This window comes from Lutjanus erythropterus, chromosome 11, assembly GCF_056507025.1.
Source record: "Lutjanus erythropterus isolate fLutEry1 chromosome 11, fLutEry1.hap2, whole genome shotgun sequence".
NCBI lineage: Eukaryota > Metazoa > Chordata > Actinopteri > Lutjaniformes > Lutjanidae > Lutjanus > Lutjanus erythropterus.
The window spans coordinates 3,769,915-3,790,716 of NC_139327.1; the positions used below are offsets into that span (position 1 = coordinate 3,769,915).

Here is a 20,802-nt window from a genome sequence, read left to right on the forward strand (position 1 = left end):
TCTCTGTAAGATTCAGTAGCAACTATTAGTAACTAGGGCAGCACAATATGGTATAAAAATCAAATGGCAATTATTATGACATTTTATTTATGATTAATGGAAATGTTCATTTTTGCATCCCATGATGATAATACATTTTTTGGTGCCTGTACCAAACAAACATGTTTTCTTACATCTGGAACACAACACTTGTAGGCCAAGGCATTTCTGCTGCACTACATCACTTCATCATAAATGTCACGCATTATTCCTCTATCAAAAAAGTGCAACTTTTGTGATTAGGATGTTGCACTTGGCCATATTGTGACTTTGATTATTTGTGCAGCCCTATTGCCAACCATCATAAAGGTAAGTTACTCAGTTTGACTAAGGTTCCTTAAGAGAGAGTGTAGTATCCTCTGAGCTGGACCTCTGTGTGGTCTGGATGAGCAAGAAATCATCCTCACCATGGCAGCATGATGTATGAGTTATTTGTATTGGCCTAGAGTTGCAGAGAAATACTCTTATTGATTTTGGGACCCATATCAAATGTATGCATGATATATTGCACCAGTTGCAGTGAAGCTATCATATCAAGGGTGCACATACAGAGACCTTTGTTTTAGTTCCCTTAAATAGGAAAAAAATGGTAATGATTCAGGACAGGTACTAATAAATTAGCATTTTTTTAGACTTTTGATTCTAAATGCATTAAGCCTTTTCATATCATAAACAAACACAGTGGTATTGCAGTAAAACCAAGAATATATCACCTTTACCAGTATAGGCCAAGATGATCCCTTAAATTATATGTGAATGAACTGCATGTGGGGATGTTAATTATCTTGTTTTCCCATTAGTTCTCACTTGCTCACACTGTGAATTTAGCTGATAATAGCTGAGGAACTTGCTCTATGATCTGACATCCTGTTGCCCCCTCAGAATGAAGCTTTATTACCCAACATATAGAGTGGGGTTGTGAGTGTTTGCATCCTCATCCACTGTGCTTTTTTCTGGTGTCAAAGAGTACAAAGAGTATTGTTTCCACTGCTATATTCAGCAGTGTTGCTGTGTTACAGTGATTGATTTTATCTCTCATGGATTTTTTAAAATTTCATTGTGCAAACTTTGTTATACAAAAGTGTCAACGAGGTCATTGTTTATCAGTAGTTGTAGCAAGTCATTAGTCTAACTGCAGTAAATCTCCAATAAAACATCAAATGAGTTGCAAATATATGCCCCTCATTTCCTGACACTGTCTTGATAAAATTCCTGGACACCTTGCTGGCTGTGTTCTTTGTTGGTTGACATTTTCCTAGGAGGTTTCAGTGAGGCTCAGGCTCATGTATTTGCATGGCAATTTTGCTGTCTCTGTTGCAAAAATATTGCTTTGCAAAGACACCAGTGTGGGATATCTTCTACCATAATGTCATGTCATTGAAGACGTAGCGTTGTAAGTGATTAGAACAGAGAGAGAGAGGTGAAGTTAATGGTTTGTCAAGAGACTAATGATAGTAATACATAGTGTAGCGAGTGAGTCACAGCCTCTTGTATTATATTTCTGCCATTGCACTGGCCAGCTTGCCTGGTCTTGCAACATTAACCTTCAGGTGCTCAAGTAAATATATTCAGTTATTCCTCATTTTGACTGAGCTTTTTTTCCTCTCTATTAACAAACTTTGGAACACACATCCTTTCAAAGTATTAGACATTTCCTCTCCTTGTTTCAATTAGTAATTCCTTTCTAAGCTGTCAGAGAGTTTGTTGATCATCATGCTAAAGTATTCATGATGCTCTTCCTTCTCACTTTTCCCTTAAGATATGTTTTAAATGGACAATATTTCATCAGTCTGATTTAAATCACTCTGATTAGAAATTCCAAAGTATTTAAGTGGACACTAAATAATGTAATTTGATTTAGGGCTGCAACTAACAATTATTTTCATTGTCAAGTAATCTGTTGATTGTTTTCTTGATTAATTGATTAGCTGTTTGGTCTGTAAAATATCAGAAAATGGTGAAAAATGTTGATTAGTTTTCCTAAGGACCAAGATGATGTCCTCAAATGTCTTGTTTTGCCCAAAATACTCAAAGATAGTTTATCGTCATACAGATATAAAGAAATCAGAAAATATGTTGACTTGAATGTTGACTTCTTTTCTTAAAAAATGACTCAAACTGATTAAAACTATAAAAATAGTTGTCGATTAGTTGTATAATAGATTAATAATAGGTTAATCAATTGATCATTGCAGCTTTAATCTGATGAAAAACAAGTGTTTACATGCCCCAAAGCATTAAAAATAAAAAATATATAAATAGTTATTTTTTCACATCCACTGAGGTGTTTAGATTATTTGTGGATTATTAGGGTCCATGTCAACAGATTGCTGTCCTGTCTTTCTTGTGCTCTCCTCTCACTATCCTGTTGTTAATTAGCTACAGAAGGTTTTGGGTAAACATCTGCTCATCAAAGCTTGAGCTGAGCTGAAAGCAGCAGCACCAAGGCCAGGGCAGGCTAGACTAAATGACTAAAACGATTTTCCACATTGGTTGTAGCTGCACTGGTTTGACCTGCTTTCACCCAAATTCCTGCTCATTGATGTCACAGCAGCGTTAGCCCACAGCAGTGTTTCACTATAAGGTTTCCATAGCAAACCAGTCTGACAGACCAAACTGTGGTGTAGTCTGTCTTCAAGCAGTGAAACATCTGTCTGTGTTTGTTATTCTTTATTCCAAGGGACAGAGGTAACATATTCATTGTGATTAGGCCATACTGCTCTTTCCTGTTTTACGAATGCTTTTCATTGTGAATGAAAGGGCTTCCTGCTGATCCCAGAATAGATGGCAGATGGTGGAGAGGGTGAGAGTGAGAGGACATAAATCTGTCTGGAAAACTATTGTGTAATATTAGAGGATAACCCTCCTCTTCTGCTTAATACGCAGACATACCTCAGTCTGGTATACAGAGATCAGAGGGATGAGTTAAAGAAAGTCAAATAGTTCACACAATCTTACATCTTAGAGCCACTACATGTGATCTCCCCATATTGTTACAAAAGAAGAGTGCTGTTGGTTTGCATGTTAAGTTTCAAGGAAGATTGCAGTTTTTATTGTGCTCTGATCATCACATTGTTGCTCATTTTCACTGAAAGACAATTTATTCAGTGTCTAAATATATTATGTCTGTGGGATCTTTCCCTTTGTCTGGTGTTTGAATAAATGTTGCCTTAGTAAACAAGGCTTCCCTCCTGGACAATGGCAGCGATAAGAGGCATGGAAGCAGTGATGACGTTACTGAATGATGTCACCCTCCACAGTAATAAAAAAAAAAAAATTACATTATACAGTGTGGTGAAAGCTTACTACAGGCCAGTTGTCAGTTCTTTCCTCATAGCTGGTAGTAACACTTGTTCTGTAAGGTCATTTATCGCAGTGTCATTGAGAGGGAACCAGGTTACATTCTGGTGAAAGAATGTGGGTGTGGCAGGGCTGTGGGAGGGTGTGTCCTGTCATTGATAAAAGGTGTTCCCTTTTCGTTGAGCAGTTCTTGGAACTGTGGTTTGTGTTTGCTGATTAGAACTCAACCAGCAAATTGTGGACAGCATAGCAACATTATACATATCATTAGCAAGCCTTGAAGTGTGCACTCGCCACAAAACATGGATAAATTGTGGCTTTAGCTGGCAAGCCTTGTAGGCTCTTTGGCAGAAATCCAATATGTGTTCACAAAACTAATCTTGATGTTTAAAATTTTAAATTAAGAGGGCACAGTTTATGAGTGTGCTAACCTCTGTGGCTGGTTAAATTATATCACTTATTAATAATTTCCATTAGAATACAAAACATAGTCATTATAATGGTAATGTAAATTTAACATTTTTCCTGTCCAGCTAATGGCAGTAGCTAATTTGTCTTTTATGTAATCTTATTATAGAGCTGTCAGTTAATTAAACATCTAAGTACAGCTGCCTGCTAAAGAGAGGTTTTGTCAAAATTTTTCACAGTTTAGATTAGGGTTGAACAATTAATCAACATTTTATCAAAATTGTAATATGGTCTAGTGCAATTTTCAAATTGCATGATGTGCACTTTTTGTTAAAGGCAAAGTCTATGTCAAAATAACATTTTAAATTAAATATTGTGGGGCTGCAGAGGTGGCCTGGACAACACATCATTCACTAGACTTCAGAATACATCATTGTGTAGTACAGATCCCTGAAAAAATAACACACCATAATTGTTTTAATGTGTATTTCATTTAAAATGAGAATAATAATGTAAAAATGATCATTTCCTCTCATGTTGCAAATCATATCTCAATTGCAATTTAGTTTAGACAGAGACATTTTACTGCCAACTAAATATTGTGAGAGCAATACTTACTGACAGCAAAGTATTTCTAAGTAATATGTATAGATTTATTTTTTTGTTTGTTAAAAAAAATGTCCAAGCTTTGATGATGTCTGAATGTGCAGAAATAATTCAATCTGGTCAGCTATGAGATATGAAATGTCGCATCAAAGTTGCAAATAATTGACCACAAAAATCTTGAAAAGATTTATCTATGCAGCCACTGTGTCAGTTTGATCAGGAAATCACACTCCAAGTAGATTTAGGGACCTTCATTATACAACATTTGTACAATTGTGGTGTACTGTTAACAGGTTGCGAAAGAAGAGGAAGTTGCCATAGCAAAACAAGACCTATATGAAATGTTTTTGGTAGTTTCATTTCCTTTACTACAGTGTTGCGATTTGCAGTGTGTTAGCAGGAAGACACTGAAGTTCAGTTTCTGCAATGATTGCATTTTGTCATTTGCCATGTTCAGTGTGATTGTTAAAATTCAGATTGTAGTTGATTCAATGTAGAATTGTAACAATGATCAAGGGTTTGTACTTGCACCAGGAGTCTTGACACCCCTGCCCTGAGCTGTTTTGGCACTTCCCTCAGTAGGTAGTGCTGTGTCAGGGTTTGTGTGAGGCAAGCAGGATACCTTGTTTCCAGCCTTGGCAGTAAGCTGGACTGCAGAGCTTGCTGGTGTTATGTGCTGCAAAGTATTTCACTTATAGCCCCAGGCTTTTTTTATGCAGGTTAAACCCCTTTATGTCTTGTATTACGTTGTTTGTTCTGCAGGGACACCACTAAGTCAGGAAAACTGAGGCAACACTGCTGAACTGTGGTATACTTATGTTGACCAATTGCGCCAGCATTAGGTTTCAAATTAATACTTCATGTGATTTAGCTTAACAACACGATCCTTTATCCCAGGTGATTTGTCTGGACGTGTTATGGCAAAACTGTCTCCATGAAGCGATAGTACTAGCCTGACAAACTGCATTTCAACCACATGCAGTAGGCCTAAGTTGCAATGAGTCAGACATTGATAATCTGCTAGTAGTCATATTGCAGTGAGACTACAGTGTTGTGTAATATGGTTGTAGTTTCCTCTTTGGCCCGTGCTCTGAGAACTTGGCGCTGGATTAGCCCTCCACCCAACCCAGCTCTCTAACCGTTGTGAACATTCGGCAGCTCCATGTGTCCAAAGAGCTGCTGCTCAGTGTCAGGCTGGGTGACCTCATCGGCTGGCTGTGGTTGTACTCAGCAGCTGAACAGAGAGTCTAAACCTTTTTATTGGACAGTGTTGTTGTTGTTTGGTCAGTACCAGGAATTTTATTAAAGTGGCTGTTAAAAAAAACATTCCGCTGTGCATAATTTTAACCAAATAACCCAGGCTTTTGAACCCAGTGACCCTCAGTGCAAAAAAAAAATTACTTCCTGCTATCTGACATAGCGCAAAGGTTTTTTTTCTCGCTCCTCTATATTGCTGCTTCGTTGCCTGGGCATCTCTTGGGAAATGCTGCACCCTGAAATTAAAATAAACTAGAACTATCTCCTCTCAAATTGCAGCTTGGAAATGAGATTGTGGCAAGAAGATTATAATAATAATGATGTAACTGATTTTCTTTGCAAATTATATTTAACTCTAACATTTTGCAGACTATTTCTCATCAAACTAATGTGCCCTGCTTTTTTCCTTTTCTCATAGCTTCAAAACTTAGGGATCAATCCGGCCAACATAGGCTTCAGCACCCTCACCATGGAGTCGGATAAGTTCATCTGCATCCGGGAGAAGGTGGGCGAGCAGACTCAGGTGGTAATCATTGACATGGCGGACCCCAACACACCTATCCGCAGGCCCATCTCAGCTGACAGCGCCATCATGAATCCAGCCAGCAAGGTCATTGCACTTAAAGGTAAGGTGGTGTAGTGGTATTGCAGATGCCACAATGCTCTAAATCAGTGTAGGAATAACTACAGAACTGCATTATATTACTTGAGTGTTGTATTTAAACTAACCCCCTATAAGGGGCAAACATCTTTCAGTTCTGACATGTTTGTTCAATATAGACATTATCCATTTAATGATTAAAAGTATTTATAAATTATTTTCATCTATTTATGTCCATACACATCCAGCTACTTTAGTTTTCTGCTGTGAAGTAATTTTTATTGGCCAACATGTATGTTTTTCCAAACATTTGTCCTGTAAATATTCAAAATAGCATATTTTTGATTCTTTTTGTCCAGCATCCATGATTGCTTTGACTTTTTTTGTTGTTTTTGTTTTTGTCTTTTCTATGTTCTTTATTTTTCTTTACTGCTTTCTTATCTGTTTGCAGACGGTGAGTTGAAATTTAACTACTTTGTTGTGGAAGTAAAATCCTGTTTTCAAGACTGTATTTATGGAATGATCCCACTCGGTATTGCCGTCATAAGTAAACAAATGAAGCATACAGACTATATTGATTACAGCTGATATAACTTCATCCTACATTGTGTGCCATTGGCACTGGCCTAGCTAAGTTAATGACCTAGTTTTCAATATTTTTCTTATTTCGTCATCCATTTTTGGATAATTCTTCCTCATTTAGGCCATTGAAAATATTTCTTCGTAAACAGGATTTAGCTTTCACAGCCTTACAGCTTGCTGGCATTCCATCATTTTTTATTTCATGTATAAGTGATTTAGGACCTGTTTTACATGTGGTAATACTATGGGTAAAATGATTTCATTTTAATTCACATTTCTTAATTTTCATTTGAAATCCATGTGTCTTCCACCTGTGTGAAGTGTTAATTACCCAAACCTGTTGTTTCACTTGTTTCCCCAGCTGTGTTTAATAAATATTCATTCACTTAGCAATTTTGGCAGACTTGTAGTTCTCTATACCAAGGACAGAAGATTAGGTGATTTTTCCAACTATCAGACAGCGTAAATTTAATGTGCTGACTGACATCTGTGTGGGAAGTCTTGATGGCATCTGATGGCTGCATGGATGTAATTTCATGTGTTCCCGATGGGACAGTAGTCCCAGATGAGGAGTGAACTGGGTCAAATGACTTTGGATAATAACTGGTTAGGCTCACTTGTCAGGGCGAGAAAAGTAGAGTTAAGGAGTACTTGCTGTCCAGCAGTTCCAAGAGCCCAAACGCTTTGTGTGTCTACCTGTCTGTGTTCAGCTCTTGACCGTGTTCCTATTCAACTATTAAAATTATATTTTATGGGTCAAACAGCTTGTGTCTTCAGGTTTATGGCTAAACTAGCTGTGGTTACAGTTTTTATGCTATGAAGTGAGTGGATGTCTAAGGCCCCCTTGACCTTCAGGTTTCCTTGTGAAATGTCTATATTAATTTGATCACCTAAATAATCCTTAGGGCTTTGACGCTACCGTATTAATTACCCCAGCTTTTTTAGCCTGTATATTTGTGTCAGCTACTATATAGGCTTGAAGGTGTTGATTTTAAGTAAATATACCTAAAACATTGTCATTTTTATTGGGTTGATACCAGGGTCTTGTTGGTAAAAGAACTTTGCAGGTGTGACAGTCTGCTGCCCTTGTCCTTTCAAATTTTATAGAGTCGTAGCTCATTGCTGACAAACATGTGACTGACATGAGCAGGAGTGAGCTTTACAATAGTCCTATCTTTACTCATTATGCTGCTCTTGGTTTTCAGTTTTTAAGAAGCAGATTAGTTTAAAGGCCTTTTCACCGTGATATTTCAATTTTATACAAAACGACTCTCTTTTATGATTAGGACAGCTCAGAAAATGTTTCCTGTTTAAAAAGAAAAAAACATGAGAAACGTGACAATAAATGCATTTCAGCATTGTTTTTGTAACAAAACAAAGACAACGTCCTACAAATACCATGCACTTTCCTTATTAGCCACAGCACAGGAGTTGTGTGATCGCAGAGGATGATATGTTTTGACTGTGTGGAAGGACCAGTTACAGTAGCTGAGCAGTGAATGGAGACCTCCAGATCCATATTGCCTAAAGTTATATTACCTGTGTTTTCCTCACTTACTTACACATCGTAGGGTCAGCATAGACCCTTTCTTCCTCTTTCTACACCCGCCGTCTTCCCTGCTCAGTCTACCATAATGATGCTTCTCAGCCGACCTTGTCATGTGACACAGTGTCAAGTCTTAATCTTGTCATGTAACCATGTCTGAAGGATGGACACAGTACACACACACACACACACACACACACACACACATACACACACACACACACACCTCCACCTCCAACAGCTGATCATGATTCAATTAAAAATCTCTTTGCTTGCTCTTTGAAATTTGGCTGCTGCTGCAAGTGGTCCATTCGCCACACTGCTTATCGTACTCTGATCCCATGGCTTAGTGATGCAGAATGATCTTGACGGATGTGCTAATGCATTTGTCTTTGCTTTTTTTCCTCACTTTTGTTGATGAGTATTGAATAATGAGCAAACAAGGAAGTCACACTGCTATTTAATAAGGCTTTAGCTCACTAAATTAACCCTAACTAATAAACAAAAATGCAGGTGAGTGAACCTTTTTTAGTTTCTGATCTGTTTTGAGGACATCACAAAACATGTTTAACTTCAGTTGTAGACAATCAACTATAATCATTATTGGAAACCTTTCCTGCAACTCTTGTCCAAAAGTCTCTTACTTGCTTAAAATGTACCCTTCCCCCATATTTGTGCTTCTACGTACGTGTTTAACTGTCGTATTCCACTGTTATATATTTAACTCAGGTGCAGATGTGTTTGCCTTTTTTGTGAGTTGTTTGTTTCTTGCTTTCACCTTCTGTCTGCTTCGTTTCTCTCGATTAAGGCTGTTCATTCAATGGGGCAGGCCAGGTAGTCGGACATAACAATACAGTACATATACTGAGTACATTCATTAAAAGAACTTTTCAGAGCTGTTGTCAGTTTAGTTAAATACTGTGTATATTAGTCTATCTTCTTAATTTATAATGAGAAGAAGTATTCAGTCATTCACATTCTCACAGCCTATAAGGAGCGACTGCAACCTTTATTGTATCTTTAGTTTTGCTCACTGGATTGTTTAAGTTAATGCACATTGAATATAACTTTTCTGCCATACTCTTAGCTTATTCATTTACTTATAATTCTACATGCATCTGGTATTAGGCAACTCTGTAGTTAGTTATTTTGCCAATTCGTAAAGTACCTATAGAGTTTAGAGTAGAAAAATGTACTTGCTTCAAGTTCACATAATTGACATTGTGTTGTGACACCTTGTGTAGCCTCTCAGGAGGCCCACATTTAATTCACTTGTTCCTTTTTTCTATGCCACTTGTCTCACTACACTTCAGATACAACACAATTTCCGACTACAGCATGTATGGCATCCCCTTTCTATCAGTCATGGTGTCGTTGCTTGATGAATTCTGTGCCATGACTACCAATATTTCAAATTTTAATCTTCCCTTTGTATTGAAATTTGGCGTGTTTCTTTCCCTATGATTGTATGTGTTGACACACTGTTGTCAGAAACTATAACATTGTTCTGGGGCCTGGCTCCTGCCCCTTTCTCCCCCTTCTAGCCGCCAAAACCCTTCAGATCTTCAACATTGAGATGAAGAGCAAAATGAAGGCACACACCATGACGGACGACGTTACCTTCTGGAAGTGGATCTCCCTTAACACAGTTGCACTTGTGACTGATAATGCTGTCTACCACTGGAGCATGGAGGGTGACTCACAGCCTGTGAAAGTCTTTGACCGCCACTCCAGCCTGGCAGGCTGCCAGATCATCAACTACCGCACCGACGCCAAGCAAAAATGGCTCCTGCTCATTGGCATCTCAGCCCAGGTACTTCTGTCTTCTTAATTTAATACCAACCATAAAAAGTTAAGTTATATAGAACTCTAATATCTGAAACACATCTTCATCACAGAATATGTATGGTAGATAGCCTGTTTGCAGTCATAAGTAACCATAAATACAGAGTAGCTTTACCTTAAGCATTAAACACATTGTTTCATACATATTTATATGTATCGTTTTGCCCTTTTCAGCAAAATCGGGTGGTGGGAGCCATGCAGCTCTACTCTGTTGACAGGAAAGTTTCTCAGCCCATTGAAGGCCATGCTGCCAGCTTTGCCCAGTTCAAGATGGAGGGCAATTCAGAGGAGTCCACTTTATTCTGTTTTGCTGTCAGAGGCCAGGCTGGAGGGAAGGTGACTGATGTTCAGGACATAAATAGAGGAAACAGATTTTAATGTCATCGGGATTCTGACAGCAAAGCCTCTCGGAGTCTGTTTCTCACTTGTGTTTTCTCTCTTTCAACACAGTTGCATATCATTGAAGTGGGAACTCCACCAACTGGCAACCAGCCATTTCCAAAGAAAGCAGTGGATGTGTTCTTCCCTCCAGAAGCCCAGAACGACTTCCCTGTGGCCATGCAGGTGTGGATTTGGATCAGACTAGGACTGTCACCTTTTTAAAAAGTCACATTCAAGCCACAAAACATATAGGGTCTCCATATTACCATACAGTGTAGAACCCTCTGAGATGTTTTGGTTCTTGTAAATATCTGATCAGTACAGCTTATCTTGCTAATGTCCTCTGTTTTTATTAGCTTAATTTACTGACAGGACAATAGGCTGTGCAATAACTCAACTACTTCAGATGATCTTTTGCACTCATAGACTGTGTCTAAAGTGACAGCTCTAACTCAGACAAAGTGAAATCAGTAGGCTTATAAAACAGAGTACACTATATAAGTTTATGTGAGGTATTTTTTAATCAATCTTGTACAATTTTTGTTTTTTCGACAGATAAGCTCCAAACAAGACGTGGTTTTCCTTATTACGAAATATGGCTACATTCACTTGTATGACTTGGAGACAGGCACCTGCATCTACATGAACCGCATCAGCGGGGAAACCATCTTTGTTACTGCTCCACATGAGGCCACATCAGGCATCATTGGGGTCAACAGAAAGGGACAGGTAAGAATGTCAACCAGTGCATGTTGCAAGTGCTTCAGGAAATTAAATGTATATTTAGCATGGCTGCTTAGTCATGGTCAAACCTCTTTCACACAGCCACAGCAGAACCACTTTATTATTTACACTTAATCAACAGCAACCACGTCCAGTAAATCTGACACAGGTCAATGAATGTAAACAAGCACAACATCGATATCAATTGTTGCATGGGGCAATAACAACAACTCTGTGTGTGTCTGTCATCATCAGGCAAGCTCAGACTCTATCGGCAGGCATTATAAATAATCCAAGGTGTAGAGTTTCACACAGAGAGAGGGGAGAGGGGTGTGTCTTACTGCTTTTGTAAAGCTGAACCAGAGAGGAGAACTGGATCCAGCCAGCTGATGAATAATGTTCCAGCCAGGCCACACACCACATGAATAATTGAGCGAAGTGAGGAAAGCTGATCTGAGGCAGTGACGGATCTCGCTGTATGCCAGGGCAGTGAAGTGCGTATGTGTGTGTACACACGTCACATGCACACAAACACATACACAGAGGCAGTGATCTGAGAGATAATAGGCCACTGTCTAGGCCCCTCAGTGCCTCAGTTTGAGTGGGATGGTTACCAACAATATTGGTAACCTGATACTAAGTTATACATCAGTACAATTATTTTACCACAACTGTCTTTGGTCAACAAACAACACAAAGCCTTGCATAAAGAAAATCTAACCAGATGATTGGAAATGGTGCTAGCTTCCCACCGTACACAGAAGTGATTTTTATCTAATGCCAGCTAATATGTTTGCTCCTGGTTGAGCTGGTCATGCAAACCAGTGAAGAATGCTGCAGAAAGTGTTGACTGTGTGGGTATGTGCTGCTGCTTTAAAAAGTTCAGGATGATACAATGGCAATTTTAGTTAAAGTCAAATTTTAGTTGAATATTTGTATTGTGATATTATGGTACTAAACTTAAACTTAAAGGTGCAATGTGTCAAACAAATAATTTTAGTATATATAATATGGAAGTTTAATATTTATCAACAGCAAACTTGTGTGTCAAAATACCGTTTTGAATTAAATTGTTGTGCTGTAGAGATGCCTTGACCTACATATCATGTTTTAGTCTTAAGAAAACATTTTTGTTACAGAGCCCCACAAAAATTTTAACATAATCTTTTTAATATTATTTTATATTAGGGCTGCAACTAACTATTTTTTTCATCATTGATTAATCTGACAGTTATTTTCTCGTTTAATCAATTATTAATTGATTAGTGGTTTGGTCAGTAAAATGTCAAAAAATGGTGAAAAATGCTGTTGTCCAAAGCCCAAGATGACATAATCAAATAACTTATTTTGTCCAAAACACAAAGATATTCAGTTTACTGTCATGGAGAACTAAAGAAAGCAGAAAATATTCACTTTTGAGAAGCTGACATCGGAGAATTTGGACACTTTTGTTAAAAACATGACTCAAAATGATTAACTATTTACCAAAATAGTGGCCAATTAATTTAATAATCAATTAATTGTTGCAGCTTAATTTTCAATGAAAAGGAGAATAATAATGTAAAATATATAATTCCGTCTAATATCACAAATTGTATTGCAATGTCAGCCATATCTTAAACATTGCACCTGTAATGCTAAGCAAACAAAGTGAAAAAAAATAACCCTCCTGTAAAAACACTTGTTTCTTACACCCCACTCTGACATTCAATAACCATCCAGTGTGTGAAGTTGGTCAGGGAAAAAAAGATATTACAGAACTAAATGGTGGTTAACCACAGGAGTGTACTGTTCTGTCAGTGGTGAGAAAAAAAATCAATACTGCCACAGTCCCACTCTAAGGTAAGGTGCTAAGATCTTGATGTCCCAGATGGATATGAAAAAATTGGTAGCAACATGAACATCAATCTCCTGAACTTCTTTTTACGAGTTAGTGTCTGATATCTCCAGTATTATTACTTCCATACCGCCTAAACTGGTCCCAGTAGTTGTCAGCAACCTTCTTATCTGGAGTCGTGAACTGAGCAGTGCCTGCGTATGAGTTTGAGTCTCAGCATCGGGAACTCTGATACTGTGACTCTGACCGAGCAGTGTGTATGTGCCTGACCTGGCCTGACATTGACATGCAACAATGATAGCTGCAGTGCAGACTTTCTGCACACACACCAGAGAGAGGCAGAACAGGAAAGGAGTGAGAGAAAGCAACAGAGCAAGAGGGAGGCCAAAAAGGGCCCACCCACCACCCTTCAGCACATGATGTGAAGTGGGAGGCACAGCCTGGTGCCCTCAATCCTCTTAGTGCTGGTCCTCTCATCCAATCACAACCTCCACATTATCTTCATGTTATCAGCAAGGCAGAGACCTGTGATGTCTGCCCTGCAGTGTTACTATTCTGTGTGTGTGTTTGTGTCTGGGCCAATGTATCACTCGATCCGACAGCTCGTGTGTCATCTGACACTTGGTACTCTCTAGTTGTTCTGCCAAGTTTGTCTCTTTTTTTCCGTCAGACCCTGATCATTGTATTTAAATGGCATATTGCATTTTAAATTAAATGAAGAGTATTGCAGAGTATACTGAAGTATTGTCTCACTGTCTGGAGGATTTCTTTAATTTGCCCTGTTTCTGTTTGTAATATTTCTTAACTTTTATATTAGCCTTGTCAGCTCTTTCAGAGGCTATTTCCTCCTCCCTGACCTCACCTATGTATGTAGTAGAACACAGATTCACCACTAATGGGCCTATTTTTACTCATTCTTTTTGTCCATTTCTTATTTCAACTACCTCCAATTAGTCCACCCACGTCGTTGTGAATAAGCGACTCTGCTTTAGTGGCAAGAAGAATGAGGTCTAGTCACCCGTGTTAAAGGCTGGAGCACTGACCTGCTGGGCTTGTTTGTAGAGGGGCCAACACTGGCTGTCTTTCTCCTTCACCCCCCTCCTCCCCTTTCCTTCATCCTGCTCTTTTCATTCGACTCATTCCCCTTTCTCTCTCCGTTGCCAGACTGCTCACAAAAGCCATGCGTTACACTGACCCACTAATAATACATTTGCATTCAGCAGCCACAACCCAAGGCCAGACAGCATTTAATGGAGTTTAATGCTGGTGCCTACACTTAAATTCAGCTGAGCTTGCTCATTCTGCTAATTTCTGGTGTTGGATGTGAATAAGGAATGTGATGATTTATGCCAGTGTGGTCTAGATGTATCTAACATGAATTAAAGCTTAAAAAAGACCATCCATCAAGTCCAGTCGAGATTGCACTTTATATCAGCCTAGTCGATTTACCTGTCCAGCTTTAATTCATAGCCCTGCTAAGCATTGGAGGGGTGGGGAAGGTGTGGGAATCTCTTGGCACTTCAGAAGGCTACAATGAGATTATAGGGTTTCCATGGGTCATCTTGAAGTGAAATGTCTAAATTTTAGGCCTAAAAATGTCTTAAAATGTCTACAATTTTATTAGCATTATTTTTATAATGTTGCATTAACTTTTTTTTATTTCTCAGGGACCATGCATATCAATAAATATTTCTGTAAATATGTGAGAATTAGCCAAAAGGCTAGTTTCCATCTATAGTCCCTAGCCAGATCTGAAGTTGGCAACCTAAAATCAATATAAAGATTAGGACTGCCTTTTATTTATTTTCTTCTTTTAATTTGTATTAGAACTACAAAACAAAACCAACATGGAACCAATGACCACAAATGACCTAGTTTGGAAAGGACAAGACATATTACGTGATTTGGATCGGCAGATTTCATTAAGAGATTAATTACTACTTTTTTCCCAGTCTAAATGTGAAATAGGTCTTAAAATACATTCATAATGGTCTTAAAACGTCTTAAATGTGACAACCTGAAGCCTGCAGAAATCTTGGCTTGTAGAATCTAAATTTTTGATTTCTATGTATTATTTATTTTTTCCGACTGTGTAACTACTTTGGCTAGTGTAGAACGTAAACATGACACACACGTTTATGTCTGTCACGTTTTACCATCCAGTTGGTTCGACCAAGGACCTTCCAGCTCTGTTTTCCGAAAATATTACAGGCCATCATAATGTTGAGAATTGGGTTTCCAGTTTCCAATTATTGATTTTTCTGCATCGATTCATATTCTTTCAAGAGAGAATCACATTGCATCTAAGAATTGATTTGCATCTGTGCATCTGACTTCATGCTTCATATGTGAAAGAAGCACATAAAATCAGACTTTTGAAAACAAAAGAGCCTTTACCAGAAGGCTATAGCAGATGATACTGAAGTGACTACAAACCAATGCAATACTATGCATCTTGTTTCTAGTGTGCTTTATTGCAGCATTCTTTATTTTTCCCGTAACACAGGTGCTGTCAGTCTGTGTGGAAGAGGAAAACATCATTCCCTACATCACCAACGTGCTCCAGAATCCAGATCTGGCTCTCCGCCTAGCTGTTCGCAACAACCTCGCCGGTGCTGAAGAGCTCTTTGCACGCAAGTTCAACAACCTGTTTGCTGCCGGCAACTACTCTGAGGCTGCCAAGGTCGCTGCCAATGCACCAAAGGTACTCATCCTGTTAGCTTGGGGTCAGTTAGCTGCTGTGTCACTTGGTCTAAACAAAAAACATGTAATCCACGTGTTGTATTTATTACAGGGCTATTGTATTGGATTGGATTTCATTTTATTCTGACTATATGGTGTGCCTTTTATCACTTGTTTAGCTCTCCTCTCACCTTCAGTTGATCTTTTCCCTCTCAGGGTATCCTGCGTACTCCTGACACCATCCGTCGCTTCCAGGGCGTTCCCACTCAGCCGGGCCAGACTTCCCCATTGCTGCAGTACTTTGGCATCTTGTTGGACCAGGGCCAGCTCAACAAGTTTGAGTCCTTGGAGCTTTGCAGGCCAGTGCTCCAGCAGGGGCGAAAGCAGCTTCTGGAAAAGTGGCTGAAGGAAGACAAGGTATTGTAGATCTCCATCTCAGCGTCCACTCACAGGAAGAGGCTCTTCCTGAACCGCCTGTTTGTTTATACCACCCGCTTATTATCTTGGATCATGTAAGAACATCTGTTATGTATGGAATTTGTCAAGTTTGCCCTGGAAAATTGTACATTAGGTGGCTCTTAGCTGCTTCAGTGGTAAAGGAGAATCTGGGAATGGGCATTCAGCATATTTTAGTGTATTTTAATGTTTTTTGTTACCCATACGTCCACCAAATTTCCTGCTCCTTTTCTTTAGCCCAGTATGCTCTCCTTTTGTCATTTGGTGCAACATACAGTAAGAAAACAACAACAAAGACTAAATATTAAATATTACTAATTGAAAAGGACAAAAAGAATAAATAAAGAGTTTATAAAGGATGGCAAAATTTAAAAAGTGGGAAAAGAAAAAGAAAATGCTTGTTTTAAATTGCAGTGCTTACTTTGTCCTCTGTGTTTCAGTTGGAGTGTTCAGAGGAACTGGGTGACCTGGTGAAGGCAGTGGATCCTACCCTGGCTCTCAGTGTCTACCTGAGGGCCAACGTCCCCAACAAAGTCATCCAGTGCTTTGCAGAGACCGGCCAGTTCCCCAAGATTGTCCTATATGCCAAGAAGGTATGTCTTGCTGGCTGAGATTAGACATGTAGGGTCTGTAAAAGAGAAGACAAAACAGAAAGTCTCCCCTAATGCTTAATTTAAGTTTCAGTTTCAATTTTAGTTTTGAGTATATTCCAAAAAATGACTAATTTCATGCTTACAGAAAGACACTATAGGCAAATAATATTTTTTTCATGCTCTATGTTAATAATGAGATTTTGGGCTATTTTAATAACATCTGTTTTTTTGGACAAGTAGAAATAATTAATAAATGAATGCATCATTTGGATATTTAAACATACATTTTCAGAGAACTTGTAATACAAAAAAATGCCTGAATGTAAATAATAAAATGGATACGTTTCATGCCAAAATCTATTTGTTCAAATAAGATTTAGTGTCTTGCATTAAATGAAGACATGTCTCCATGAAATATAATGAACATAAGAGGACTCCTTGCTGGACTCTGTCACCTTGTTTTCATCCTGTTTATTCTTTTGTCCAGGTGGGCTACACTCCAGACTGGATCTTTCTGCTCAGGAATGTGATGCGGATCAACCCAGAACAAGGCCTGCAGTTTGCTCAGATGCTGGTCCAGGACGAGGAGCCACTGGCTGACATCACACAGGTCAGAGGAAGGGAGGAGGGATTTCCCATGATCCATTAGGAATACATTCTCTAATTTTTCTAATGAAGTACTTCCAAATGATAAAAAAAAGTTTGACTGTATGCTGTTATGTTATATTAAAGAGGTTTCCATGAAAGAGCTTTAAAGAGATTACTGTCTTACTTACTGAATGAAAATGACTGAAGGGAGTGTAGTAGGAGTTTAAAATCATCTGCTGTTCTGCTGCAGGGGGTGGATTGGGTTGTAATGCTGAGTGAGGTTACAGTGAGACATAACTATACTTTTCTAAATTAACATAAACATGTGACCTTCATACATCCCAAGTCATCCCAACCCCAAACCCTCGAAACTGGACAAAGTATTTGACTCACACACATGCCAACATCTGTGAACCTCAGCTATCCTGTAGTATAAAGGAAAAGAACCTCTTCCTTTGCTTCCTGCCGCTGCAGACACTCTGTACAACAAATGTCAACTGCTGACACAGCTTTCTGTGGTGCCTAAAGTGCTGTACTGGCAGGGAACAAGATTTTGAGGAATAAAACACATTGCATCAGAGGCTTTTTTTTTCAGTCTTTGGAGGAGGAAATGTGTTGCATTCAGCCAACTTTTAATTTGCATTGCAAGTAGCCGTAAAGCAGCTCTGAAGACACACATGGTCTTTTTGCATCTGTCAAGATTAATCCGTCGGTAGTGAATAATTTTAGGATACTGTGACAGGAATGTTATGATTATGTTGGAAGGAGATGGTGTGTACTCAGTACAGTACAGTGCCGAAACATTGTGACAAGTAATATTCTTGTTGAGTTTTAGCAGCTTACACAAGCATGGCATCTCTTGGGTTTAAGTTCTCACCTGTGTGTCTCTGTGTCTGTTCAGATCGTGGATGTATTCATGGAGTACAACCTGATCCAGCAGTGCACCTCCTTCCTCCTGGACGCTCTGAAGAACAACAGACCCTCAGAAGGACCACTGCAGACTCGCCTTCTGGAGATGAACCTTATGCATGCTCCACAGGTGGACACATTTACACATATTTCACTAAAAGGAATTCAGTGTGTAGAGCACGGATGTTTTTTTTCTGACTTTTTCATTGCTTCATGTCATGGGTGCAGGTTGCTGATGCTATCTTGGGCAACCAGATGTTCACCAACTACGATCGTGCCCACATCGCCCAGCTGTGTGAGAAGGCTGGACTCCTGCAAAGGGCGTTGGAGCACTACACCGACCTGTATGACATCAAGCGTGCTGTGGTGCACACACACCTCCTCAACCCAGAGGTAGGCTTCTTTCTTGTCAAATTTTCATTGCTTTTTGTGGAATTTTTCATCAACTCTATGGTAGATTTTGTACGACCTGTGACTTAAACACATTCCCTCCTCCAGTGGCTGGTGAACTTCTTCGGCTCTCTGTCGGTAGAGGACTCTTTGGAGTGCCTCAGGGCCATGCTGTCTGCCAACATCCGCCAGAACCTGCAGATCTGTGTCCAGGTGGCTTCTAAGTACCATGAACAGCTCACCACACAGGCTCTCACTGAGCTCTTTGAGTCTTTCAAGAGCTTTGAAGGTGAGATCCCATACTTGATACTAGCATACCATTTCATTTGATATTTGAATCTCTTTTAGTTCAACTCTGTAGTGTATAGTCCAGACAATACAAATGTTTGTTTTTTTTAAGTTCTAAGACATTGATGACACATTTTCTCATTAGGACCAGTACACTCATACTGTTTTAACACCGAAATTGGCGTCTAAATGCAGGTTTAAATGAGGGCTAGTTGATTGCATCCGTTCCAATTGCCAGTAGACCTCAGTCACCTTTGATATCACAAACAACAGAAAACAGAGGGAGTAAACGGTAGAAAGCAGCATGGAGTCGATATGTCACGGTGGCTACTTAAAAAAAAAATATATATACACACACACACACTTATATATCTTTAACTTCATTCAGTCTTTCACTCAATTAAACTCAAACTCAGTGACGACTATTTTGGAACGATTTTCAAGCACTACTTGTCCGGGGACACAAACAAAGAGATTATACCCATTGAAGACTAAAGCCAGATGTTCAGTGGGAAAGAGGCTTCAGAGAAACAAAGTACTGAAATGTACCCCATACAATCCTTAAAAGTTTAAGATATATTTTCTGCAAGTCACCTAAATATCCCTGTTACCAGTCTAGACATTAGAGTTGTATTTGACTTGTCTTTCTGTTTTATCTGCAGCCATTCCCACCCATCCATGTACTTAGATAGATGTCCCTAACTATCAATTAGACAAGTAGGCCAAAGCAGAGGCAGGACGATCAATAGATTGTGGAGACTGGCCTGGAGGTGAATTAGTTCAGCTCCTTTACTATGACTGGAATAATGGAGCATAAACGTTAAGTAAGCTAATTGGGGAACCACAGAACTGCAGTCACAAAGCTAAATTTTAATGTCAGTTATATCTTTTCAGGATGTATTACTGGATCTTTAATGCTGTCATTAGATTAGATGGAACTGGAAATGTGCCTGTCTTTTGAAGCTTATTATAAGTGACTGTCTGTGTCTCTCAGGTCTGTTCTACTTCCTGGGCTCCATTGTGAACTTCAGTCAGGACCCTGAAGTTCACTTCAAATACATCCAAGCCGCCTGCAAGACGGGCCAGATCAAAGAGGTGGAGAGGATCTGCAGAGAGAGCAACTGCTACGACCCTGAGCGTGTCAAGAACTTCCTCAAGGTAAAGCCGCAGGGACAGCTGGAGTGATCAAACACTGACATTTAACAGCTCTTTTCTTCCTTTTTCCAGGTCATTGCTCCAACTTTTGTCACTCTCTCTCCCTTATACACCATACCATTCTGTTCCTGATCAACCCTGTTGATTTTGTCATTATTAAATCCTGTCTGAACCATAAGAGATTCTCAGAATTTTAAACTACATTTATCTTCAGGCAAAGCTTTCAGTGTTGGAATCCCTAGTTCCAAATATGTAGTTAGTGTTTTAAATGCTGCATGATATTAAAAGGAAAGCTTCACAGATTAACATTTTTGTCTCTTCAAAGAAAATTATTACTACCACTAGAAGATCCTCCTTAATCTACCTTTATTGTCAGATTTCTTCCCTGGGGGATCAATAAAAGATTATCTTATTTTATTGGTTAAAAATGTATCCTGATGGCAGTCAATTATATTTTGTGCTCTTCCTCTTTTGTCTTTGGAATGGCAGGACATGTATCAGGTAAATCTATCCTTCCCCACAGTACAGGACTTCTCCCTTCTTTTTTGCTTTCATCCCTACCCTTTACCTTTTTAAGCACAGGATTGAAACTGGGATTTGTATGGCGGTGTATAAG

The 20,802-nt window shown here is 39.0% G+C and overlaps 1 protein-coding gene across 2 annotated transcripts in view; it reads left to right on the forward strand.

Annotated features, from left to right (window-relative positions):
• The window catches only part of cltca (clathrin, heavy chain a (Hc)), a 40,595-nt gene that overhangs the window by 6,001 nt on the left and 13,792 nt on the right, over nt 1-20,802 (forward strand). For both annotated transcript variants that reach the window (XM_084730492.1, XM_084730491.1), the window contains exons 2-14: nt 6,029-6,236; nt 9,884-10,152; nt 10,359-10,520; nt 10,635-10,748; nt 11,121-11,294; nt 15,632-15,829; nt 16,024-16,224; nt 16,704-16,856; nt 17,344-17,466; nt 18,346-18,483; nt 18,582-18,746; nt 18,852-19,032; nt 20,026-20,189. In XM_084730492.1, coding sequence (XP_084586618.1) covers nt 6,029-6,236; nt 9,884-10,152; nt 10,359-10,520; nt 10,635-10,748; nt 11,121-11,294; nt 15,632-15,829; nt 16,024-16,224; nt 16,704-16,856; nt 17,344-17,466; nt 18,346-18,483; nt 18,582-18,746; nt 18,852-19,032; nt 20,026-20,189 — 2,250 coding nt within the window. The remainder of the gene's footprint in view (nt 1-6,028; nt 6,237-9,883; nt 10,153-10,358; nt 10,521-10,634; nt 10,749-11,120; nt 11,295-15,631; nt 15,830-16,023; nt 16,225-16,703; nt 16,857-17,343; nt 17,467-18,345; nt 18,484-18,581; nt 18,747-18,851; nt 19,033-20,025; nt 20,190-20,802) is intronic.